Below are 27,967 nucleotides of genomic sequence, written 5' to 3'. Positions count from 1 at the left end.
AAACATCATAAACTTTAATTCAAGAATTTGCTGAAACCCAAAATTTCTTCAGTTTACAACTTTTTTAAATGTATATATTTTTAATTTTTAATAACGTTTTCCAAATTCTCTCTTTTAAGGATTTCTTCTTTTTTTTCGTACTGTTAAAACAATGCTCATCTTGTGGCCTTTTTTTATAATGCTAAAAGGACAACGACTTCTCCCTTAGTCTTTCTTTGCATTTGTGCTGTCTCAACAACACAAACACACTCCCAAACGGATAATTTTCCGGGGCGTGCTGCCATCCTGCCCCCTGGGTGATGCCGAGCGGCAGCATGAGTGGTGGCGTGTCTGGACTCACTTCCCCACCCCAGCCCACCGTTCCATCCAGGCCTCTCCGGCCTAGTCGCTACGTGCCGGTCTCAGCGGCAACGGCCTTCTTGGTTGGATCAACCACACTCTTCTTCTGCTTCACGTGAGTACGCACACATTTACTAACATTGATTGCTGCAATCATTTATGATGGATGAGTCAACCCGTCCTGATGAATAACAGTGTGTTGCTGCACAATGGAGTGAATAATGCCATGTGTTTGCCTAGAACCCGCTCAGAAGTACCACATTTTTTTTAACTTGACTGATTTTCACTGGAGCAGTTAACTAAGATATTCTTACATTCTCAGGACTCCTGACCGTGACCAAATGGTTGCATTTTGTGACCTTTTTTCCAGTCGGTGCAACTAAATTTTGCACAACTGATAAGAGCTGCTATTTCTGTTGCATATGAGAAACCTCAATCGGCAAAGAAAACAAAAGCAGAACGAAACCGCGCTCTCTCTTTTGAGCTGCGCAGCATGGACCGTTTATCAGCTCGGAGCAATAATAGACAGCGCTGCTCGAGCTCACAAATAGGTGCTTGCTGATGCTGGCCTATCTTTGATCACCCGACAAAACTACTACACAATGCTGGGAGATCCAGTGAGAAAGCATTTAAAGGACAAGTTGGACAAAAACTACGATAAAACCTGTTGGAAAGCATCTTTTGCAGCGATTTTTGTGTGAGCATATCAGTGAACACCCCAGACCACTCGGTGAGTTTCACGTCTTTGTAAACTGAAGTTTAATGCGTTTTATGAAGGATTGTTCCAGTGCACCTATGCAACCATTGTGGAGGTGGGGGGGTGCTACCACAGAAACCGAAAATTCTCAGGCCAGCAGCATGTGTCCAAATTTCAGTCTTAACCGTTCTATTTCATCAGAAACAATCTTAAAACAGGGCTTTAAGTGTAAAATACCGAACTTGTCCTTTAAATTAGCTGCCGAATTAATAACGAGTTCTTGTGAGAAGCATTCAAATTCAGAGCAGAACTGTTATAAACCATATCAGATCAAGCAGCGCTGATGTGGAAACCAGGAAAAACTTTGTCTCATGAGTGAAGTTATAGAAGGCTTTCCAGTCCTCAAATCACCAACATTCACCATGGATTTAATGTAGTAGTAATGCTAACTGTAACCATGGTAATGTGGTAGAAATAGTCAAATGTTTTTACATTATTCATTTCAGGGGTCGTACAACCTTTTGAGAGTGAAATAATAATGTGCAATCTGTAAATTTTTGTCAATTTTGTAAATGCTTGGTATTGTGAGTTTGCATATGCGTTACTATAAGAGTATGTCTGTGACCCGAATCAAAACTTAAATGAGGTAACATTAAGTTTGAACAAATGTAGGTGTTCTTTGAGCCGAAAAAGATGCTAACGCAGCGGTTAAAGACGTCTGTCTAGCACATTAAAAAAAAAAACAATGGAAAAGTAGCGCAGTGGAAGTAATCTAGTTCACAAGTTTTTTGTGTGAACTAGGGTCGACACGATACCATAAATGCATCTTAAGGTACTACCAGCTGATTTATCATGATACCAAGTAGTATCACAATGCCATGCAGTATTGTATTAATTCATAATTCAAATTCAAATCTACAAAATGAACGAAATTTGCATGCTCGAAGAAGCGCAACAGTTTTGCTATTTTCAGAACTATTTTCATTGTATTTTCAAATTTTCACTCACTATTTTCAAATAGAGAGAAAACATCAATATTGACAATTTTGTTTAAAGTATTTAATATCCTTTTGATAAGAACCGAGTGCAAATGCCGCTATGTTGATGAATGGAATTGCATTCGTCATCGCAAAGATGGTTCCGTAAACTAACTATTACGCCTATCCCAGAACTGGTCAAATGAGCAACAACGGACAAACTGAGAGAATAAATTGTTGTATAAAGATATTGTGATGTTGAAAAGTTATGTTTCTTTTGATAACATGAAATACTAAATACCATGTATATTCCTTTCTTGGGTATCTTTTATCACTGCTATAACTAACAGCAACCACAGGCTATACGGGTATTTTCTTTCTGTAAAAAAAAAAAAAAAGATCTAAATCTATTCAAACAGAAGTTCCATAAATTTACATTAGAAAATGGCAAATTCTTGTCTGATGATGACAATGTAGTTGCAAGGTAGAAGTGTAGTAGCAGTATAGTGAATGTCACTGCTGTCACTTTTTAGCATTACTCCAGTTATTTTAATACTGAGACTGTTACATTCTCAGATGTGGCTCATTTAGTCTTTTTTAAAATTATTATTATTGTTGACGGCCTGATTTTAAGGAATGCGCTTCTAATAATATCCTCAGTTCAGAATATGTTAATGTTTAATACAGCGGGCTGTCTTGAATGTCAGAAGGATTTTTCACACAGCTTAGAATATCACATTTTACCTCGGCTGTACTGTGTTAAAAGGCTTTTTTGCTTAATAATCTTTCTATATTTAATAATCTATATTTTAGGAGTCTTAACTTCCTAGTTCATGTCTTAGATGAGGCAACATCAAAGATTTTTTTCTACTCATGATTTATCCATTTGGAAAGCACATAGTTAACAAATTTAATACAGCATTTCTGGTTTTAGGAGTCACGTAACTTCCTACCAATGTGACTTACAATTTAGTATACTACATAGGCATGCATAAGTAGTTTTTATTTACAGCAAAACCCTCTCATAAGCCTTCTGCTAGGAGTAAATAGATTGACCTAGCTAGGGACACTGAAATAGACATGAGTTTGATGTTTATGTAAATCTCGCATTATAAGCTCCTTAATGTTGCACAGAATTGCTTGTGCGCACAAACTGGTAAGGTCCGTAATATGTTTATGCAGCATCATTCAGCATTTAAAGCACAGTCAGAGCTGTTTTCTTTTGTTGAACTTGAGAAATCACATTAACTTCCTGTTGACTTCTTGTGCCCTGGATTTTGTAAGTCGTGACCTATGAATACAACAGAAACAGTCATCATGCCAAAAAACAGTCCTTCCAGTTGGCACACAAGAGTAAATATGGGGGGCTTAAGTCAGATGCTGTGTCACGTCTGTTCATTCTTGTCATTTGCCCCTTCTGATCCCTCTTTTCTCACCAACCCCTCTGATTAAACATTGAAACGCAATGAAAATAGGCCAACATCTGTCATGAAGTACCACCTTCCTCAATTTTTTCTTTCATTTCTCTCTTCTCCATTTTTTGTCTTCCTACATTGCAGGTTTTCTGGTGGTAACCTTGTGAAATTGTGTTGTTATCTGCATTTGACTATATAGTTTGTATAGTAGTAAAACATGCTACTAAAACAGTCCTTAAATTAAGAAAAAATGTACAATATGAAGACTTCAGATGCAAAAACCTAAGTCTTTCTGACATTTTTTCCTTTAAATTAGCATTTGTATCAGGCTCCTATATTTCAGTTGAGTAATTTCACTTTAATGTCAATAAAAATGTTATTAATAAAGAGCTAAAGGAGCACTAAAAAGCTGTTCTTTAATGTACGTAATGTCCAATTCTGTCATTTACAGCAGCACATGAAACACTGTTTACAGGCTACTCGCGAAATCCTGTCATTGTCACTGTAACGATTTTCTATAGCCTGAGAATGAGCAGAATTATGAGGTTGGCAATAGGCCTGTACGATATATCGTATAAGCATCAATAATGCGATGTGCACATCTACGAGAGTCGCATTGCAGGACGTGCAATGTCATGTATAGGAATCGTAGTTGATCCTTGATCCGTATGTGCCTTCATAGAAGCAAACATGATGTGTGTGATTTGTCTCATCCTGTGTCCCATTAATACCTTTCTTTCTTTCAGGTGCCCTTGGCTTTCCGAGCAGTTTTCTGTTGCTGTGCCGATATACAATGGCATTATGTTTCTGTTTGTTCTGGCCAACTTCTGTATGGCCACCTTTATGGATCCTGGCATCTTCCCCAGAGGTAGTGAAACAGTATGATGTGTCTGTGTGCTTAAGTATTACAGCTGTAGTAGAATGTGGGCTTAGTGGCTGCCTTATTGGAAAAACAAACCAGACTGTTTGAGAGCAGAAAATACAGGAATTTAACTGAATTGGAGTATTTTTTCCCCTTATTAAATCTGCTCTTTTTAATTCTGTTTTTTTAATAAACTGACCTTGCTGTTTACACCTGGTATTCAGATTGAATCACAAGTGGATGATGCTAAATACAGGAGTAAACGGGGTTTAAAACGTTTTGAGCTTGTCCACTTTCGATCACTTCCAGTAGTCGAAAACACATTCGACCGGATTGCTTTCGTAGTTTAAATGCTCATGTGGTCGAATGTAGAGATGGACCGATTGATCGGCTGGTGACCAGCCATTGGTCATGATCGGCGACCGGCCGGTCAGTCTGACATATGCTGATTTTATGCCGGCCAAATGCACTCGTGCGCCGCATGATTAACATCGCGCAACATCAACATCGCGCAACATCAGCATCACACGTGCACATGTAGGAAACCTCGTGAATTACGGCCGTTTCACACCGCAACGGGAGCAGCGCGTATTATTTCCGGCGTGCATGTAAATCAATGAGTGCATTCACACCTCGAGCAGGAGCAGCGGTGAAGTGCGGGTTTCGGCGCAGAGTCTATTTTTGCTGCACTGCTCACGCTCAATTAAAGTGAAAGCACACTTTTGATGGAATATGATTTCACATAAAAGTGCCCAAAATGCACAGAATTTGCATGTCTGGTGTGTTTTAACAAGAACTGGAGTATATGTTAGAAAAGAAAATGAATTTTCTTTTTGAAATTATCACATTTTTTTAGTTGGATATTGGATGGGAAAAGAAGGAAATGGTTCTTCCATAACACTGCACTTTAGATGTGTGTGGATTTCCCACACCAGGAGTAATTTATATAGTCCTATTTTATAGCGATTACTGTTCAAAAATGTTCTACTAAAGAAAAGAGAGAAAATATCGGTATCGGCAGCCAGGTCAAACTCTGAAAAATTGGAAATTGGAATCGGCCTAGAAAATTGGAATCGGTGCATCTCTAGTCAAATGTTTTCTAGCAGCTGTAAAAGACCGCCTACCCTCCGCCTGCTGAACTAGCACGTAAACATTATGGGAAGAGCGCTAGCCAGGTGGGATTTAAACTTTGTTGGATGAAAACCCAAGTTTGGTTTGAAGACAAAAACGTACCAAGCACAATATTTTCTCACCATTCCTGATTTCTAACACAAACTCACAGCATTTGGCATGGTCTTGCAGCTGTCAGAGCAGAAACCAAAGCTGCTGCTCTCCGTATGTTTTCCCGTCGTCTTCAGTCGCGTTCATATGTAAATTGCGCAAGCTTATTTTTCCATTAGATCGAAAGATCTAAAAAAAAAAAACATGCATTTACCCGCCCATAGACCTTTCCCTCGAAAATCAGGACAGAAGTGGTCGAAAGTAGACAAAAGAGACGGATTAAAACACCAGGTGTAAACCGGTATGTGTCTCCTTCGTCTACTTGTGATCCCATTGACCAGGTGTAAACAGGGCCTTCGAGAAATGGAATATTCAACAATGGAAAAAAGTAAACCTGCAGCTAATTTGGCTTTTGGTTATTTTCTCTGCCTCTGTGGCCTATGTGATGTCTCTCTGAAAAAAAGTTGTTCCATTTCATTTACGTTTTATTTTTAAAAAATGTATTCGTTTGAAGTAACATACACTGATAAACAGTGCACAATACACAACGGGTAAGGAGAACAGTAGTGTCATAAAGTAAACAGGGCGATTTGATTACATGTTGACTTTACATTTATATTTTATTCACTTCCTGCTTTAATTTTATCCACTGAGGAAGGAATGTAAAACACTGTGTGTGTCTGTCTGTGTGTTGTAGCTGAGGAGGATGAAGATAAAGAGGATGATTTCCGGGCTCCTCTCTATAAGACTGTGGAGATTCGAGGCATTCAAGTGCGGATGAAGTGGTGCTCCACATGCCGTTTCTACAGACCCCCACGTTGCTCACACTGCTCCGTGTGTGACAACTGTGTAGAGGTACACACACACACACACACCTTATTCTTGTGACCGTGTTCAGCTGTGACCCCAATATGAGCATTGAATAAACATGACATTACAATAAATAGCAATTCCATTTACATATAAATGTGACATCTTTGCATTCATTTTTACTGTCTTGTTTTTTTCTCTAAGGGTCAATCTTTGTCATTAATCAGTCTGTCCACTCTTGCTCTGACTAATGCTTTGCAGACTAAACCTATCGATTTGTGTTAATTAAATAGAGAAGTGTGTGTGCTTAGGACAGCCTTAAGCTTTTCTCTCTCTCTCTCTCTCTCTCTCTCTCTCTCTCTCTCTCTCTCTCTCTCTCTCTCTCTCTCTCTCTCAAATTCAAATTCAAATGAGCTTTATTGGCATGACTTATACAGTATTGCCAAAGCATTGGCCATTACATAGGCATTGAACAAATAATCAGTAAATTAATAATGTAAACAAATGCATGAATACATTACATTTATATCATAATGAATCAAAATAAAATATATAAAAAAAAATAATAATAAAAAAACACAGTTTTGAACCAACATTCAGATTTTAGTTTTGTCCACTGGCTGACTCACGTAGTTTGTGGCAGGCTATTACATACTTTGCTGCTGTTGTGATTGAGCAAGAGTTTTCTCCCAAAATATGAATTAATTTTTCAGAATTTGGCAATGCCATAAAATTTGGTTCTAGCTGTTGAAATCTAGTGAAATAGTCCGATCTAATGCTGTGATAGTGATCGCAGTGTATGAGGAAGTGTTCTTCTGTCTCCACCTCTCCCTGAGAGCACAGAGAACACAGTCTCTGCTCTCTCGGCTGCCATCTCTGCCTGTGCCGGCCTCTCTCTACAGCCAGACTGTGGTCACTCAGCCTGTATCTGGTTAGGGTCTTTCTCACTTTATGCTCTTTCACACAGCTCTCTCTCTCTCTCTCCCCCCCCCCCACAGGATTTTGATCATCACTGTCCATGGGTTAACAACTGTATCGGCCGGAGGAACTACCGTTACTTTTTCCTGTTCCTGATCTCTTTGACGGCTCACATAATGGGCGTGTTTGGCTTCGGCCTGCTCTTCATTCTCTACCACACCCAGCAGCTGGACAGAGTGCATTCGGCTGTCACGTATCCTTTTAAACCCACGTAAACATTTGTTTGATTATTTTTCTTTTTTATGTGCTCACAGCAAACATTTGAGGAAAAAATCAGCACTGTAATCTCACTCTATGCAGTGTCTTTAGATTGAGAGCTTTACTTGATACAATTTGTATTGTGCTTTACTTTTCCCTCCTTGACTTTTTATCAGTATGGCTGTCATGTGTGTCGCCGGACTTTTCTTCATTCCAGTAGCAGGCCTCACTGGTTTCCATGTCGTTCTGGTGGCAAGAGGCAGGACCACCAATGAGCAGGTTGTGACATGTGCAATCATAATCTTATGCTGCCTTGTTTGTTTTTGTTTTCCTGTCAATAATCATGTTGGTGGTGGTGAACTGGGATTAAGCAGCTTTATAATCCTACATAACATGACCTTCTCCCAGCCCTCCTTTAGATTGTAATCTCATCATAATCCTCTTCCCAAATAATTTTGCTGCTTTCTTTCTGCCCACCTCTCCTCCTCTTTGTGTGGACCACATGTGCACGCTTTTGTATCTTATTGTCTCACTATTTTTCTCTAGTGCCAACTGACAAGTAACTGATAAAGTAATTGTTTAATGGTCAACTCCTTGTTTGTAGGTGACGGGGAAGTTCAGGGGAGGTGTGAACCCCTTCACAAACGGCTGCTTCAGGAACGTCTCGCACGTTCTGTGCAGCTCACAGGCACCCAGGTGTGTCTTCAATTACATTCTTAACTTTGAGCTGTGTTGTATTTTCTGATTGAGGTTCTAACTCAGTGTTGTATTCAGGTATCTGGGTAGAAAGAAGAAGGCTCTGGCAGTGTCTGTTCAGCCTCCTTTCCTCCGACCGCAACTTACAGAGGCTCAACTGGCAGCCAAGGTGCTCGACAACGGAATCCATGGAGACCTACACCGGGTAAGGAAATAATCCCATTTAACTTCTTTTCTTCAATGTTCTGTCTGCTTCTCTCCAACCTTAAAGGGGTCCTCGGATGCAAAATTCCCTTTTATATGGTGTTTGCATATAAATGTGTCTTTGTAGTGTGTGTGGACACAACCACCATACAATGAAAAAAATCCATTCACTTTTTTTTTTTTTTATCCTCAAAAAGCCTAAACACTCTCAATAATCAAGCCGTTTTCTGAGCAATATAATGTCATATTGCTCATGCTCTACCCATGACCACTGATGGACTGTCCCGTATTAGCATATTTCCGCCCTCAGCCATTTGTATACTGTCCACCAAGGTAGGTTGTCGAGGCAGCACTTTACGTCTTGTGTCGACACCCCCTACGGAAGAGAGGGGTGGGGTGAGCAGTTGCTCATTATCATTTAAAGAGACATGCACCAAAACGGGTCGCTGTGAACAGAGCTGTTTTTGAAGAGGTAAAAAGGGTGTTGTTTTACACAACCATTGAGGAATTTTAACCAAAGTATGTTACAAACTTTACATGAAGACCCTAAAGAATCATACCAACTTGTGGAAAATGGGCATCCGATGACCCCTTTAAAGGTAGGGTAGGCAATGTTTTCATAAACACTTCTTGTTATACTGGTTGAAACTCTCTCCACATCCTTATAGCAATCAATCATAGAAGTCATCCTTATAGCAATCAATCATAGAAGTGGTCTAAATATATTAAAAAAAATGTACATATATCTTCTGTGGAAGTCTCATGATGAAAACATTTTCGTCCAATGATAGGTTGTCTTTTTCGGCGTATATTTTCTGCCTTTTTTCTCTTTTGGCTAAAAACCGAAAATGCCATTTTGGATTTGATGCTGAAATTTCAGTGCATCCCTAATTTCTATACCTCCACACACCCTGCTCGCACAGACATCACGACATCAGCGCGTTCCATGAGGATATGCAGAGCTGTAGAGAAACGGTCACAGAGCGCCACAAACAAACAGCAGCCACCTTACAGTTCCTCCTGAACCAAAACAACGAGCTTATGCTAAGTTCACGGCATGTCGTAATTTCCGTAATTAAGAGATTGCAACCCGTACTCTAGGTGCCGGTACCCAACGGTAACTTTTTTCCGGTACTTTAGGCATGTTTATCTCAATAACTGTAAAGAACCTGTAAGTCATTTATAGAAGTGTTATTGACATTATGCCAGAGCTGCCTTGGTTGCTGTCTGCCATTGTCTTGTCATGTTTGTATACTGTGATATTTACCCGTAAATAGTAGGCTACTCAATGAATTTAATAAAATAAAAACATTTTAATATAAAAAATAATTTAAATTTCATTTTTAGGTTTTTTTTCTCCCCACTAATTCTGTTGTGTATTTTCTGGTAATCAAATGAAGACATAAAACTAGGGGACTTTAACGCGTTAATTAAGATGAATTAATTACATACTTTAACACGTTAATTAATTACACAAAAAAAACCAAAACAATCTCTGTTACCTTAAATTATATGTTTATCTCTGTAAAGCTGCTTTGAAACAATCCATTGTTAAAAGTGCTATATAAATGAAGATGACTTGACTTCAGACAACAACAAACCACAGTGAACATGAACGAAGAAGCTGACGAGACCGCTTTGGTTGGCCCCGTGGATGGGACATTTTGTTATAAAAAACGAACGGATGGAAGCGTCGAGAGCATGGTTGTGTGCAAGCTATGCAACAAGGAATAATTCGCCATTGCTATTAGTGTAGTATAGCAATATGCTATTGCTACACTTAATGGTAAAAATTGCACTGGTCTGCTGGACTTGGTTGAACAAAAATAAACAATATTTTGTTGCTTAAGCTTATGTATTCAGTCATTATTCAACGGTATACTAAAAATCCATGTGAAAAAAATTACTTCTCCCTGTTCTCAGGTCAAATATTTATGCAATTAAAATCCGATTAATTTCGATTAATTAATTACCAAGACTCTAATTAATTAAAAAAAAAAATTTAATCGAGTCCCGGCCCTACATAAAACATTAATTTAATTTGTCTTTTAATCATATGAAATTAAACACTTTTTTTTTTGTCAAATAACATGCTGCACAACTGAGTTTAATACTGTTAAAATTAAAACATGGAGGAAAATTTTTGATTATTCCTTAAACTACGTTTTGATGATGGGCGGGTCTTTAACATTTTAAAGCCGCGATGTACATAACATCACACAAAGATATAGAAGAAAATGTATAAAAACATTTCGGATCAATAAAACTAAGAAATAACTGCAGAAAGGCCACACTGCAGACAGGATTTGCATTTCACATGCAAATCAATTAAATCGGCTAAATTGCCTGTGCGAGCACGCTCTAGGCCTACAGCGCAACATCGATGCACTGAAAAAATAAACAATTAATTTACAGAATTAAATTAGAACAGGATATAGCCTACCTTTCTAATAAATAAAAATACACAACAAAATAAGTCAGAATCAAGTCACAAGATACAGAACAAATGTCACAAGATACAGAACAAACTAATCAGTGCCTAAAGTGCAGGGGAACATATTCAAAACACAAGCCACAAATAGTTAAATTAGATAACCCTGAGTGATCAATAAATAAACTTAAAATAACTAAAGTATAGCCAGAATTGTCAACTTTGTCTTTTTAACTGCAGAAACCACAATAAACGCTAAACTGGAGCGGCAGTCTTTTTAGCTAAACATGTTCACAGCATCCAAAAATCAAATTAGAACTATCTGAAATGTTTTGAAATCACTTGTACCCAGACCTGATCGAGAAACAAAATCCAGTCTTTCACTCTGTCTGTGTCCATTTGAGTCTTTTCAAATTGTGTGCGCGGATAAAATACATTCTAATTTTACATTACATTTTACATTACACGTTAAGCATTTTCCTCCCATAGAAAACCGTTATTATAAAGAAAACGCTACGTGACTTTCTATAGGAGAAAGGCGTTGCGTTCATATTCTGGGTTCATCTGCTTATCTGCACATAGTATGGTTTCTTAAGTGTTCTGTTCGAATTCTGTGTACTCCCCTTATGGAGCGGGTCAAATTGACCCTAATTGGATTCAATACAATTCCTCAAAAATCACACTATGAAAAACAACAAAGATTTAGATACAAACTGTAAACTTTTAATATCAACATTTGTCAAACATTACAAAAACATTATATCTGAAAATATGATTTATGAAAAAAAATTTAAACATTTTTTTATAACAGTTTTGTTTTGACAAAATTGGAAAATAAACAGTATACTGATTTTTTTTTTGCATATGTTTTTTTTTTTTTTTTTTTTTTTTTTTATGCTTTGAACATCGTAACTGAACAAAAAAAAATTGCTGTATAATGAAAATTTTTCATTTTCCTAAGTTAACTTTCCCTAGTTTCCTAAGACCTATTTTCCTAGTTTCATTATTCACTCACTGGGAAGTGAGAAACCAAACATAACAAAAACATACATCAAATAAATGTTTTTTTTATTATTTTTTTGGCTCTGTGAAGCTGCCTTTGAAAATCCTACATAAAAGTTTTGGTTAAAAGCTAGGTATTTTAGATATTTTGAATATTGAAATGAGAGCTTATTTTACTATCTGTGTCTGACAAAGATTTTCATCTGTAATTTGCAAATAATTCTAAACACTGTGATTTTATCTTTTTCAAGTGTGTTTGGTTAGGTTTAGATCACTTTTAGATACACTTGCACGTTAGAACTGGAGTTGAAGTGGCCTGACATACAGAAAATAAATGTTTTTATTTTGTGTCTGTACAGTTGCTTTTGAATGGCTGTCTATGAGCGTCAAATTGACCCGCGAACATCACGAACGTAACAGTAATTTTGTTTGTATATGTCAAAACACAGCAGCATGTTGAAACTTTGCATGCATGTTCATCATGATAAATGAGAAAAAGTCACAAAATATCAAGCAAAAAAACAAAGGTTAACCAGTATTTCCAACAACTTGAAAATCGAAACGGGTCAAATTGACCCGCAACATAACACAAGGGTTAATAAGGTGTGTACTGTGTACATGCGTAAAAGTGCCCTTTAAGCGTTTTAAAAGCTTTTTTCACGTTAAGCGTTTTAGAATGTCCCGAGGAAAACCAACTTGTTAACGTTGTCCGACAGAAGTGCGATCATGGTTTCCTGATGCTAAATCCAGCCTTGGAGAATATCCTTTCTGATGGTGTGCATCCACACTTTAGATTTTCTTATCCCAGACATTTTTAAAGATTTAAATCCCTGCCGCCAAGATGCTCCTCTGTCGGTCACGGATCCAAAGTGAAACTTAAATCTGTCACAGGGGTGGTTGGATTATTTCACGCATGCTAAAGATATTTATTAAAGACCCACTCCGATGAAAATAATGTTTTTCTAGGTGTTAACATGTTCTTGTGGCATTTTTCTTATGTTAGAGGACATATCTTTAGAAAAATAAGCTCAAAGTTGTATTTCTGAGTATTTCTACATTAAAATGGCTGTGAATCAGTAGCAGACGCTAAAATGCCGGCTAAAATAGACTGGAGTTGTGACGTAGTAACTCCACTGGGCGGGGCCACAAGCTCATACTCCCCGCCACGCCCGCTCAGGTTCTGAGGAGTAGAGAAGATGATGGCGGATCAACACCTATGTGCGGTAGCGGGTTGCAATGCTAAGAGGAGAAATAGTGGTATTAGCTTTCATGCTTTACCAAAACATGTTGCTGTGAGAGATAGATGGATTACGTTCCTTGGTCACGGCAATGTTAAAAACCACACATCGGTTTGCATTCAGCACTTTACAGAAGACTGTTTCACCAACTGGCAGGAGAAGAAAATGGGCTTCGTCAATAAATTGTTTTTGAAGCCGGATGCAGTGCCTTCCATCAAGACACTATCAACTTCAAAAAGGTTAATCTGACTAAATGTTTGGAGCATGTCCACAAACATATTTATTTACTAACATGTTATTAGGAGTTATTGGCCTGAAATAGTCAATTCAAGAGATTACAAAAACAATACCATTCTGATACATCCACTTGTAGACGACGACTAGATCTATGTACGTCCTCTTGTTCCTCGTCCGAGCTGGCATCTGGCTCAAAACTGTACGGCTGGATAGCTCCAATATTGTTCTCCATTTTTGTTGCACCGGTATTGACAGTTTGGGGATTTAAGCTAGCAGGAGAGACAGAGCTCTCAGCAACGGGGAGGGGGAGGGTCGTCTCCGTGCCAACGGCTCCGCCCACAACGCAGAGGCGAATTTTCTAATGAGCTACTGCCGCTCTGCTGAAGCAAAGTCCCAGAAAACGGCACAGGTTTTGTGATTTTGGCTAAAAATGGCATAATCATAATTTAAAGACCACTGGGAATGTTTAAAAATAGCTCAAAAATATGATCGGAGTGGGACTTTAAAAGCTTCTTTCTTTGCACATTTTTATTTACAGTATTATCATAATAGGCTGTATATTAACAGAAAACCGGTAGTTCTATGTGAAATCAGACATTGAGCACACTCATGTAGCCAAAGTGGCATGATCCTCGTTTCATAACACCTCTGCGAAGATTCGACCGTGAGATTGGTAGTCGAATCTGGCTCCTCCTATCGAAGCATCGAATCTTTGACTATTCGGGGCCACCCCTAGAGTTCGGTAACCAACCTCTCTGCTCGGAATTATGCGTTTCAGCAGTCAGAGCTCTAAGTTGTTCACGTTCATTATTATTGTAATGTTATGTGCTTTGAGACATGAGGTAATTTAAGACGGCCTCGTGAACCTTTGCAGAGTCTGCTTTTGCTGTGCACGTTCATGTGTTTTGGAGGAGGCATGGCTTTAGAGAGCTCTCTGAAGGGAGTGTTGGATCCTTTGCTTTCAAAGCCAGCATGCTATTGCTAGCCTCTCAGAAATTGCCTACCCTACCTTATATCAGGGAATTTTTTTATTTAATTTTCCAGGCCTGAAAAAGCCATGGAAACTAATGAAATCATACTCTTGTATAGGGCAAAAAGCTGCTTGCAAGCTATAATGATGGCCAATTTTGTCCAAAGTTGTTCTTTTTATTAAATTGGTCGAACAGAATCACATATTGTTCTAAATGACTCAGGCCCCGTCCACACTACTGCGTTTTCGTTTAAAAACGTAGATCTTTTGCTACGTTTGCACCTCCCGTCCACACTAAAACGGCAAAAACGGAGACCCAAAACGGAGAATTTTAGAAACGCTGCCGATCCGTTTTTCGTTTTGAATCTCCGGAGGGCGTTTTAGTGTAGACGGGTCAAAACGGAGGACTTTAGAAACGATGACGTAGTAGAGGCTCACGCTCGGCTCTCTGATTGGGTGTCATCAGTCATGGCGTATATCTTTGCTAGCAGCTGTTGTACAAGTAAATTCTGCATTTTACAACGCTATAACTGCCTACATGTGCCGGAGTCAAGCTATTATTCGAGCGATCTGTGACAATTCCCGTGTGCAGCGGCGGCGTTGACCGTATATGTAGCGTCGGTTTGCGGTTAACCCAGAGCATGGTGAGATATTTTTATCAATGAAGTTGTGTTTACACCGGCACACGCATGCCCAGTGTTGGTGAATGGTCACGTGATCCGCGTTTTCAGTCGTTTTAATGTGGACGGAGATCAATTCTAATACGCAGCTAAAACGCTGGTGTGGACGGAGATCGTATTCGTTTTAATTATCCGTTTCTAAACTAAAACGCAGTAGTGTGGATGGGGCCTCAGGAATATTTGGCCATGAGCGTTACCACTGCCTTTTAGATGCAGATGTTCCTGTCGCCGCCCAAATCCCTAGGTCAGAGAGTGCACTAGACTATTTTGCAAGCAACTGGCTCCAATTCCCGCTCTCTGGCAGATAAAGCTAAAAAATATCTGTTTGTGCCATTTACCATGTGATTGAGGACAGCTGACACAGACAGGCTTGCATTAATATGGCTGAAATGTAGACCGGCTTTTAAACTGTCAAAAATACTTTCTTGTTCCTTAATGAAAGGTTGTGTTCTGAAATGTCTCTTGATTTATGTTCTTGAAGAACTACAGGAACTTTCTATCAGTTTGGAGCACTTTATTACAGGGTTTTGACATTTTTTAACATTGTAACCTGGAGTTATGAGGAAAATGTGTTCGCTTTTTGGCAGTAGATGGATTTCTGCATTAATGATTTCTAAAATGAGAGGCTCAACTTCTAGCTTGCTGAGTTGTAAGCACTGATAGCAAGTGGGAGGATGAAGGTACAGTGTGGCAGAGAGAGCTGCTTGATAAATTTGATCCACTGTGCAGAAATGGAAGTAACCAATTAAAAGAGATGTGCAATCACTTTTCAGAAGTCCTGGTCTTCTATCTCTGATAAGGTTGCTGAATCTTTTGGAGATGTGTCTGCTGCAACTAGTAACTCATGGAGAGTTGGCACGACAAATGGTCCAGAGACTAAAGTGTGTTCATCTTTCCACACCCAGCAACATGTTGAACTATACCAAGTAGGGTTGCATGGTATACCAATACAAAGCAAGAACCTTAGTACCAAAATATTTACAATATATAATTTATCATATTTCGTTACCTGATCAGTACAGTGCACAGTTTGGCAGTTCAGGCAATGCAACTTTGAAGCATAAATGTTTGGGATTCACTGAATATGTTACAAAAACTAGTATGAATAATTGCATTACGCAAACATTAATTAGAACATCACTGCTGCTAATAATTTTTTTATTTTTTTTATTTTTTTTAAATCTAGTCAAGTACTAGAAGGTGATATTGTCCCAAATATTCTGTATCAATCTGACCCTAGTGCCAAATCAATGGCCTTAACCTAAAAAGTGACGTCGTTCATAGAAGACTTTGTATTCTAATACCCCCCTAATCTTGAACCTTTTTCTTCAGCATGATGAAAAGCATTGAAGACTACATTGGCTACATTTCCATTTGTCTTATATTAGATTTAGATATAACCTCAATAATCATTTTTTTAGTGACTTTGATTAGAAGCACAACTCCTTCCTTAATTCCAATGTTCGGATGCTGAATTCCTTGCTTCTACATTTAGTGTGTTGTCTGCTGTTGTGTCTGTTTCTTTTTATTTAATTAACCACTGGTGCTTTATCCTTTCTCTTGCAATATTTCAGTCTAAGAGCAGTTTGGAGATGATGGAGAGTCAATCTGCTGACGCCGAGCCTCCGCCTCCACCTAAACCAGAGCTCAGATACCCTGGGCTGTCACGAGGACCTGGCGGACACCCTGAGGGTTAGAGCCAACCAGCATGACAAACTATAATATCATTCTGATTGATTATCCTTCAAACATTTATCTTTTCTGCCTTATTTGTTAAAATCTTTTAGCTAATTTTTTTAACTTCAGATTACATTTTCTAAGTCACCATTTGACTTGCATTCAATAGTGTTTATTCAAGGTTTCAAAATGTAACCGCAATGATGTCATAATTGTATTTTCATGCTGAATTGTGATTATATTTAGCCATTTAGGAATAAATAATTAATATTTGGAATGGATTATAAGATTGCAATTACCTGTTGGAATGCTGGTTTAATCTACTTAATGTGTTCCTAAAATGTGTTTAAAACTCTGAATCTGATTTCTCATGGTTTTTTTTTTTTTACTTTTTTGTTTGCAGAGAGCAGTCTGTTGAATAAAGCTCCGCCCACCCCCACCATGTTCAAGTACAGACCCACCTACAGTAGCCCAGGAAAGAACCACACTGCTCTTACACATGCATATGCCAACCAGGTAACTTTTCCGTGTTGATGTATGTATTGTTTATCCAAAGTGTAATCATTCACAGTCTGTGGTGGTGGTGGTGATTTTTGCATTTAATTTGTTAATGCGACGTCATTCACATTCTTTTGCATGACCGTTATTGTTTCCATTTTACCGCATATTTTAAACCTTTCTTTTTCCTCTAACATTTTATTCAATCCATTATATTGTTTTTTCCCCTTCAATTTGGTTGACTCAGTGGCTTTCAGTTGAACAGTATCAGTAAGTTTACACTGTACTTCATTATTTGTGTGTCCGTGTGTGTGTGTTATTGTTAATGTTCCTCTCCTTTCTCTAATACTTGTCTTTTTGTAGACATCAATTAATTTTATAAATGCAGCTTGTTAATGTTGCTAATTTTCTATTTAATTGTTATTGTATTTTGATTCTCCAACTATTTAGTTTATCATCATAGTAGGGATTTCATATCTCTAGGGTTATATTATATAAAGATGTTGTCTTTACAAAAAGACCATACTGCTTTCTCAAAAGCCCACAGCATATACAAAACATTTGGCACAGACAAATATTGCCTTTCTGAAACAAAATAACAAATGTAATCTGTCCCATTTGTGTGATTAAACTCAAGTAGTGTTAATAAAGCCAACACAAACAACCCATCTGTCCTCACAGAGTGGCTGTGCAAAACGTTTTGCTAGTTTTAACGCTGAGGGTGTGTCAATTTGGGCTCTGTGGTGCTGGATTAAGATAGATTAGATGAGAAACACACTACATGATGTGAATTTAATTGATTCTGAAAGACCAGAGGCCTCATGAATAAAAATTTACTGTGAGCTTCCATTCTAAAAGTTTGTGTGCACATAGTTTAGATTTATAAAATAGTATTTGTGCTGTTGGCTTCCTTTCAATTCATGAGCTGTAATTAGGTGAGTAGCGGTATACCGGTCCGGAACTGATGATAACAGTGATGCATATAAAAATTCAATATTGATATTGTGTTAATACTACACGTATGATAATATCATAAATAATCCAGTGCCCTCATCTGCAGGAACTGCCGATTAACAGTCAATTATTTTGTACTCTTTTGTATGCTTACAAACTTTCTTTCCGCCTCCTTACATTTGCATTTTGAGTGCAATTAATTGACCACTTAGACTTTTATCATTCTGCTGGGAAGAAATATCACATTGGAATTGTGATATTTCTTCCCAGCGGAATGATAAAAGTCTTAAGTGGTTCCATTTTGGTTGAGCATTTAGGAGCAAAACAAACTAGAAATTCATGTGCAGAACTACATTATAGTTCTGTGAAATAATATACCTGCGAGTTAAATGGATAAAAAAATATCCACAGTCACTCAGGTCTACAATAAAAAACAACAACAGGGTAAATATCAAACTTGCTTGTATCTTACCTTTTATACATGAGGCCTCAGGACTTATTCACCGGCCAGTAGATGTTGTGGTCTTTCGACTTTTTATGGTTGCTCATGTGCTGTGCCTTGTTGAAACAAAAGGCAAAAATGACATGCACAGTAGGGGTGTGCAAAAAAATCGATTCACATTTGAATCGCGATTCAATCTTTACCGATTCAGAATCGATTAATATAATTCCAAAAATCGATTCATATATATATATTTTTAATGGCGTACACGGGCGGAGTGGCAATCGGGTGAGTCGGGACTTTTAACGGTGGTCCGGTAGTGTTTCGAGGCCGCGAGGGCCGGTCTGATAAATAGTTACATTGCAAGTTCTTGCCACCCGCGCTGGTCAAACTGTGCAGCCTCTCTGCTCAACCCGTAAATAAATGCATCGATCCGCAGATCTTATGTTTGAGTTCAGATCTTTTGCCAAGCGTGTCAGAGTTTACGGGTTCTAAACCGCACTCGTATAGTTTTTTTCTCTCTCTCATCAAAACCGCATATGTTCATCACGTTTGTGTGCATTTTATTTTGTGATTTCACCGGAGTCTCCACAACGGCGATAGATTGAAGCGCGCGTCCGAGTGAAGACTGCGCCACAGAGAACACTGTGTCCATGACACTGGTAGCAGCGGCAACGAGCGCGCAGCTTGATTTCAAAAACAACAGATCTCTTATTTAATAGCGAACTAAATGAATGCTCTGCTAGTTAACTGGAGATATGAACGACTTCACTGGATCTAAACAAATCAATCTAACCATAGATGTTACCAGTAGCGGTGGCTTTTTAAAAATCTATTTAAAATATTTTCGCAAGGGTTCTATATTAGTGTATATTAGTATACTAATATAGAACCATTAGTATATATTTTTATGAAGTTCAATCAATGTGCCCAGTCGAGTTCACATTTCAACAGTCAACCTGGTAGCTGAAGTAGTCCTTAAACCACATTTAGCCTAATTGTTTGTTTGATCTGACTACAGCACTTTAAAGCTAAATGTAAATGTATTTAAGTTTTATTTTTAAACTTGAATTAAATGTAGGCTATTGCAAGTTTTTATTTTTGTATGAAGACATATAAAGTAATATTTAAACTACATTTAATTTGTTGTGTTTTTTTCTTTTAAATTGTGTCTACTGCAATCAATCACATAGGAAAAAGTAAACTACATTTATATACTGCGAATCGTTTTTTGAATCGAGAATCGTTTTTGAATCGAAAATCGATTTTGAATCGAATCTTGAGACAAAAAATCGGTATCGAATCGTGACATTTTCTGAATCGTGCACCCCTAATGCACAGTGCTCTGCCCTTAGTGCTTCCAAGTTCGTTGCCAATACTTCAGTGTTCCCTGCCTTTCCAAGCTTAGCCTCGCTGTCTGTCGTATTCTGTAATGCTGGCTCTTCATTATAGCTATAGAAAACACTTTACCAAATCATCTGTCCCCAGTGGCCCACGTGATCCTTACAATGGAGTTTGTCCTTTATCTCCCATTGAATTTGGCTTTCACATTTCTCTTGTAACTTTATAAACTCTTCTGCTTCCTGTCTCTCTCTCGCTCTCTCTGTAGATGAGTCGTGGGGACAGTCTTAAAGAGTCCTCTTCCTCTCTCCTCCAGTCCAGTCAGCAGTCAGGCTATCGCTCCGAGCCCAGTCTGGATGGGTGTGAGGTGGGCGGAGCGGAGCGAAGTGGGGCCGAGCGAACAGGTGGGGGCCCTGGAGGACTTCCAGCCTCAGGGATCCCAGGATACTCCCTAGGAGGGCGCTCGTACCCCTCCTTCTCTGATCCTACGGTGCTCGCCGGAGGGGCCTCACGGTCCTCCAGTGTTCGCTCTTCCCACAATGCCCCACCATCTGAGGCTACCACCTCCACCAGCTACAAAAGCTTAGCCAATCAGACGCCACCACCGGCTCCTCGGAACGGCAGTCTTTCGTACGATAGTCTGCTCACACCTTCCGAAAGCCCAGAATTTGAATCCGCGGCACCAGAGATGACGCCAGGGCGACCGCGCGCCCCAGTAGTCGGATACAGTTCGCCCTTCCTGTCAGCACAGATCGCCCAGCAACGGGAGGCTGAACTCCACCAGCCATCTGCCTCCAGCGCCGTCCTCCTCGCCTCCCCGCAGCATGCCGTCTATCTACGTGGCTCCACTGCTTCCCCTCCCGCTCCGCCTGAACGCGAGCGTGAACGCCTGCTGCACGACTCGCAACCGCACCACCATCACCACCACCACCACCATCACCACCATCACCATCGGCCTCCTCGCTTTTCTCGACCCCCTCTGCTCTCTGACTCGGGCCCATCTCAGCCCTCGTATCCATACCGCACTCGCTCCACTGACACGCCCCTGCCGCCCAACACCCACCCTCCACTCTCGCCACACCCCCCGCCACTGGGGAAGTCCCTGTCTTACTCTAGCGCTGCCGCTGCAGAGATGCAGTACCGCCTGGTCCGCAAAGCCTCGGCCTCGGTCGGGGGAGGGGGCATACAGGCGCCAAAGTGAGTAACTCCCCCACAACCTTACGACGCTCTGCGCAGCACTGCCTCCTTCCTCCTACTCTTCCTCCTCCTCCTCCTCCTCCCAGACTCCTGTGAGTGTATCTCTTTCACTTCTTTCTTCCTTCATCTTTTTCCCACTAGTCTAAACTCCTTCTGTCTAGGAAGCCCTTCAGTAATTTTATGCTTTCTGCTACTTGGTTTCTTTGTGTTGAACGTATGTTAAAGGGATACTCCACCGTTTTTTCATATTAAACTATGTTATTCTCTTATCTAAGACGAGTTGATACATACCTCTCTCGTCTCAGTGCGTGCACTGAATCGCTCTGTCGGGCGGAGAACTTTGAGAGCAGTTAGCTTAGCCCCATTCATTGTATATGGGCCAAACAGAGATGAAGTTAGAAGCGACCAAACACATCCACGTTTTCTCTATTTAAATATAGTTACACGAGTAGTTACACGACCAAGTATGGTGACACTAAATAAAATGTGGCGCTTTTTATAAGCGGGTGAAATGGATAACTATAATGTATGGCGGAATAGCACTTATTGGGAGCACTTCGACTCGGCGCTGTAATATCTTCACTCGTGAAAAGTCCTCTCCCTCTCCCTCCGTCAACTCTGCACAAAAAACTACTAGGCTACTGCAGGCGTGCAGGTCACGTTGGTTCTATTGACGGAAATGACAGGGAGAGGGAGAGGGAGAGGGAGAGGGAGAGGGAGAGGGGGGAGAGGACTTTTCACGAGTGAAGATATTACAGCGCCGAGTCGAAGTGCTCCCAATAAGTGCTATTCCGCCATACATTATAGTTATCCATTTTACCCGCTTATAAAAAGCGCCACATTTTATTTAGTGTCACCATACTTGGTCGTGTAACTACTCGTGTAACTATATTTAAATAGAGAAAACGTGGATGTGTTTGGTCGCTTCTAACTTTATCTCTGTTTGGCCCATATACAATGAATGGGGCTAAGCTAACTGCTCTCAAAGTTCTCCGCCCGACAGAGCGATTCAGTGCACGCACTGAGACGAGAGAGGTATGTATCAACTCGTCTTAGATAAGAGAATAACATAGTTTAATATGAAAAAACGGTGGAGTATCCCTTTAATCTGAATTGTCAAAGCATTAAAACAGCATAAAAATCTATTGGTTTTAATTAATCGTTAATTCTGTCCGTTGTCCTTACTGCTCCTAAAAAGGTTATCTTAAAACTGTGGTTTGAACCAACTACCCCAGCTATGTCTATCTGGATGTCATATCTACTGGACATTGCCCTTCTGGAATGTACCACAGCTAAAGTGCTCGGAGCCAATAGAAAGACAATACAATTTTGGTTGGACCTTATTGAGACTTTATCAAGAAGTTTTTGAGATCCTTCTAAGTTTTGGTCAATTTTATTTTAATTTCTTGTCATATTTATCTATTCTATGTATTTATATTTAGTCTTACGGTTATGGGCGATCTTGGGCTTTGTTGTAAATAGTTAAAAACACAAAATGTTTAATAAATAAAGAATCACAAAAAAAAAAAAAAAAAATGTAATTAAACTAACATTTAAACAGTTTTGTTTTGATTTAAACTGAAACAATCAGGTCGAATTTCAGTTTTTTTTTGGGGGGGGGGGGGGGTTTGCCATTCAGGACATTATAGCCTTGTTCAGACTGTCTCAGTCAAAATCCAATTTTTGTTCATATCCGATTGGAATCCGATTGTATTTAGCAATTGTGAACAACAAAAAGTCGCATAAAATGTGATTTATTTTTAATTTACAGATCAGTTTCGAGCTATATATATATATATATATATATATATACACTACCGGTCAAAAGTTTGGGGTCAGTGAGAATTTTATTTTTATTTTTTGGAGGAAAGAAATCAATACTTTTATTTATCAAGGAATAATTAATTTGATCGAAAGTGACAGTAAAGACATTTATAATGTTACAAAAGATTCTAACCCTAACCCTATTCATCAAAGAATCCAAAAAAAAAAAAAAAAACTGTACAACTGACAGACCAACAACTGTTTCAACATTGATAATAATAATAAATGTTTCTTGAGCATCAAATCCTCATATTATACTGATTTGTGAAGGATCATTTGACACTGAAGACACTGACACTGGTGATGCTGAAAACTCAGCTTTGATCACAGGTATAAATTACACTTTACTATATATTCACACAGAAAACAGCTGATTTACACTGGAATAATATTTAATACTATAACTGATTTTTGTTGTATTTTTAATCAAATAAGCGCAGCCATGGTTAGCAGAAGAGAATTCTTTTAAAAGTATTTAAAATCGTACCGACCCCAAACTTTTGAACGGTAGTGTATATATGTTGTCTGAAATCCTATTCAAATCACATTTCTGGAAATCCGTTTTAGTCTGACCGGTCTGATGTTGCGGGGTTTGTGGCTTTCTCACGCCACGTAAACCATAAACGTGTCAGACGTTGTTATAGGAAACCTGTTGAAAGTTGCTGCAGAAGCAAGGTAGTCCAGTGCGGCGGCTATACGTTGTCATGTTGTAAATAAGGCAACATCTGTATTGCAAACACCTCCATGTTGCTGCTGCTGTTGTTGTTGTTTTTGGCTTATGCCTATTAACGCAAAGTCATTGCCATAGAAACTAATGCAGATATTCCGGAAAACGAAAGAGCACCACGGGACACACAAATCAGATCCGAACAGTCACGATACACAATATCTACGTTTACATAGACACCTTTTGTTTCAATCGGAATTTATTCATTACGATTGTTGAATCTGAACGTAGTGTTTACATGAACGCTAAATAAAGCGATTGGGTTGATATGCGCGTATATGTCACAAGCTTCAAATCGGAATTGATTTTTTGACATGCGCTCACTACAGTTTCTCTCGGTTTGCACATGCTATTCTATTCTCCTACATTGCTTCTTTTCTTTGTTTTAAAGAGCAGATTTAATATTTATCTGTTTCGGGTCCTGATTAGGAGACAACGTACAAATGAACCGTTGTGCCGTGCTGTGCTGTTATATTGCGCAGTAAAAACGCCTCTTCCAGTGCCCAAAACAAGCATCTGTGAATGAGAGTGTGAAGTGAGGACTGATGGGACAACACTGTCCTGCAGCACTTCACAGACAATAAGTGGTAGGAGAATTTTTTAGAATGACACGACAGTCATTTATGACACTTCATTCAAAACAACAACAGCTCGCTCCATACGTCATTACACCATTTGTACGTCATTGCACATACGCAGTAATTTCTAGTTTCGGTTTTCAATCTGATCAAGTGTTTACATGTCCTTTTGATCAGATTATAAAAGGTCTACACCACCCCTTCAAATCCAGTCGAAATTTCACTCGTATTGAACTCAATCGGATCAATTAAGGTGTTTAAATGAAGGCTTTTCAGTCCGATTGGGCCGATTATTTGGTTGCATGTAAGCGTAGCCAGTGTGGACAGTCAATAATTTAGATCAGATTCCAAACGGATACACGCATAATTGGATTTGGACTGACAGAATGTGACTAACGTCATGAATGAGTGAGCCGGTTCAGACTAATGTATGCATGTTTAAAATACAGTAATGCCTCTGTTGTCTCATATACCTTAAGTTCAGTGCCTTGGCAAGATGGCATGGTAAACATGAGCAGATACAAATAAAGCACATCTGTGTGGAAAGAGCGGATAGAAAACTAGAAGTCTCCTGACATTATGCTGCTGCTTATGAAGATAAACTGGATATTGTCTACACTAGAATAATCAGACCCAATTTCTTCACTGGCAAAATGACTAAATGGATAGATCCGAGCCAGACAGAATGCTTCATCACTCTGCTCATTATAGAGGTCTGGAAAGCCTGCTTTGCTTAGTTAATAGTCAGCATTTTAAAGGCAACAAAATTGGCCTGGTCTCCACTAAGAAGCAGAGAAGGAATCTTTTTTACGGTACAACATTGTTTCTCAGAATAAAGGAGAGAATAAAATTAACCAAAGTTGACATGTATGCATTGTTATTTGGAAACAAACCAAGGGCCAGACAATGAGCCCTCATCATTAACAGACATTTCAGTGGCATCCTGATAGCAGAGCTGATGGTTATAATAAACCTGCAGTGCTTGAGAGAATGCTTTCCTTTCCAAATTGTGCGGCAGAAAAATTGAAATTCACTGGCAGGCATGGCTGGATTTGCCACTTCAGCTAAACTATTTTTACCGCCGTTTTGCACTCTTGTTTTCTGAACTGATACCTATTCTGGGAGGCTTTTTAACTGACGTCTGTGTTATAATTTGTTTGTCATAGCCACGGCAATATGAAATAACTGGCATCCTGTGATGCATTTCTTTGTTGATTTATCATTGCAGTTCTTTCTTATGTGTTGTGATTTACTCTTGATTGTAATTTGTATTGTAATGCTTTAATCTTTTTTTTCTTTCTTTTTTTTTATGTGGCAGTGAAACTTGCAAATGACATCACTCTAAAACAACACATTTCACATCAAGATTCTTTATTTGAACATTTATTATGATTATTAATGTTTTTTTTGTGGAACTGTGATCCATTTGGGGATTCTTTAATGAATTAAGTTTAAAGGTATTGATTTGAAATGGAAATCTTTTGTAACATTATGCATCTTTACTGTCACTTTTGATTAATTTAATGCATCCTTGCTGAATAAACGTTTTCATTTCTTTCAAAAATATAAAAACTTTATGATCCCAAACTTTTGAACAGTAGCGTATTTACTATGCAAATGTACATACTAATGTAAATACTTCTCTAATTTCCAAGTTTTTCTGTTTCTTTGGTTTAGGGACGAGATTCAGATGAAGTCATATAGCCGGACAAACGGGCAGCCGAAACCACCTTTCACCCCCTCGTCCCCCTCTCATCCTGTCAGCGTGTCGACTCGCCCAGGTCAGGCATATTCCAGTGCTGGCTCTTCTCAGAGCCCCGCTCACAAGCCTGGAGGTGGGGTGAAGAAGGTGACGGGCGTCGGAGGGACCACTTACGAGATATCGGTGTGAGAGAGCGGCTGTTTTTACTGGTGTTGGACTCTTTTTCTTCACCAACATAGCGGAGAAAATCACGTGTGGCAGACTCATTGGTGCCCAAGGGAAAGATATGGATTTTTTTTTTCAAAATTGAAATCAATGCTGACCAGCAGGTTTTGGTTGGATATGACATGTAGGAGGAGGAGGAGGATCATAGGGGGGGGCCTTTCAAGCCATGACATAATAAAACTTCAAGACTCTTCATCAGTAAGGAGCTGTAACACATAACTGGTGTGACGGCAAAGGACCGGATTGCCTTTAAAATGATTCAGAAAAAAAAGATTTTTATCTGACATAAATGTGTAAATTGTTCTGTATAGAGAAACAATGGTCACCGGTTTAGTTTTTTTCACAGAGTGGAATTTGATTTTTTAAGAAAGGGGACCTGTGGCGTTCGGTAGCCATTTCAGACCACTGTGATTGGCATGCGATAATGTATCCAATCAGCACCAGGGAAGCAAAACGGTAGAAAAGATAAAGAAATGTACTAATGCATTATTTAAATGACAGCAGCCTTTTCAAATTAGTGTTTTCAGAGTAATGGCCTTGGAAATTTAAGGAAGAAATATGTTTTTATTTAATTTTCAAAGTGTTATTTTATATGACTTTATAAATGGTTATTGATAAGATCAAAATGTTTTTTTTTTTTTTTTTACAAAGGCTGATATTTGTTCTCTATGAACTTTAATCGTATAGAGGGAAGAAGAGCTGGTGGCACTCTAGATCAGTCAGAGGGTTGCTCGTAGCATAAAAATGCTTTTGACATTGTGACCTGTGGGACATATTTCAAATTGTATCCTGTAAACATTGATTGTCTGCCTCTTGGGTATGAATTTATTTTATTTTTTTGTATTGTTTTATTAATACAGGAGAGGCAAATCTCACTGGTGGCCTTAACTAGCCAGCCATGTAGGATTTAAAGCTTTCTTCTCACGGTGCCACTGAACGCTGGGTAACCATATCAGTGCCCTTGGTGACATATCAGTGATTGGACGGCAGTTGAGCCAGTCAGAGGAAGTTAGCTGTCATTATTAATCAGTGAAAGCCTTTTATTTTTAATTATTTAATTCTTACCTAGTACATTCAAAAAGATTGTGACTCATTTCAATCATCGTCTGTCTTGTCAGGTGTATTGATCAACATTTAGATCAGGGCTGACCAATCAGGGGACAGAAGTTATTTGCTGGCTGATACAAAAGCCAATGAATACACTTCTAGGAATATTTTGGATCAAAAGATGGACTGGGGGAAAGAAAGAAAAGAACGTGTACTGTATAGTTCAGTGTGAGTGAGCACGGTTGTGTATGGGTGTGTGTGTGTGTGTGTGTGTGAGAGCATTGGTAATAAACTCTTTATAAATCAGTTGTGCCTTTGTGCATTGCTTTTTTTTGTAATGCATAAACTTTGGAAATGTATAAACCATTTATGTCCATGAATGTTTTTTTTTTCTGTCCAGTCTCGAATCTGTGAAAGCCTGTTGTCAATGTAGACATCAGAAAAATGGTCTACAAAATATTTTGGCACCTTACAATTACAATGTTGCAGCATTGGGGTGGGACGTTTGAGTGTAGCTAAAAATACTGCATGTGTTAGTGGATATGCTCTTATTTGTTGTGTAATGAATCTCAGCTGACAGAAAAATATATTATTCTGTATTAAATGTATACAGAGGCCTCAAAAATACATAAAATGTTCAAAATTAGGACAAAAGGTATTTGGACACTTTCAGGTTGGGAAATGCCCCATTAATGTGACCAATGACACCTGTGGTTACTCTAAGAAATTAGTTCTGAAAGAATGTCTAGCATTATTTGTTTGCAGATGCAACTTTAATGTATATTTTTGGTAGCCACTGC

The 27,967-nt window shown here is 38.9% G+C and overlaps 1 protein-coding gene across 2 annotated transcripts; it reads left to right on the top strand.

Annotated features, from left to right (window-relative positions):
• Positions 1-69: 69 nt before the first annotated feature.
• Positions 70-26,375, top strand: zdhhc5a (zinc finger DHHC-type palmitoyltransferase 5a). 2 transcript variants are annotated; one of them, XR_008805569.1, is made up of 11 exons: positions 70-454; positions 4,175-4,296; positions 6,209-6,366; positions 7,320-7,492; positions 7,674-7,776; positions 8,102-8,193; positions 8,272-8,398; positions 16,530-16,647; positions 17,036-17,148; positions 20,136-21,156; positions 25,871-26,010. XR_008805569.1 is itself a non-coding variant. In XM_056240480.1 (11 exons), the coding sequence occupies exons 1-11, from the start codon at positions 300-302 to the stop codon at positions 26,082-26,084; spliced, it is 2,304 nt and encodes a 767-aa protein (XP_056096455.1). In that variant the 5' UTR covers positions 71-299; the 3' UTR covers positions 26,085-26,375. The 2 variants fall into 2 exon arrangements, 1 of the variants encoding a protein (XP_056096455.1); XM_056240480.1 differs by having other exon boundaries at positions 71-454; positions 20,136-21,064; positions 25,871-26,375.
• The last annotated feature ends 1,592 nt before the right edge of the window (positions 26,376-27,967 follow it).

Source organism: Rhinichthys klamathensis, unplaced genomic scaffold (assembly GCF_029890125.1).
Source record: "Rhinichthys klamathensis goyatoka isolate OS25496 unplaced genomic scaffold, OSU_Roscu_1.1 h1tg000601l_1, whole genome shotgun sequence".
NCBI lineage: Eukaryota > Metazoa > Chordata > Actinopteri > Cypriniformes > Leuciscidae > Rhinichthys > Rhinichthys klamathensis.
Note: the sequence above shows the minus strand (reverse complement) of the source record. Positions and strands in the feature narration are given on the sequence as shown.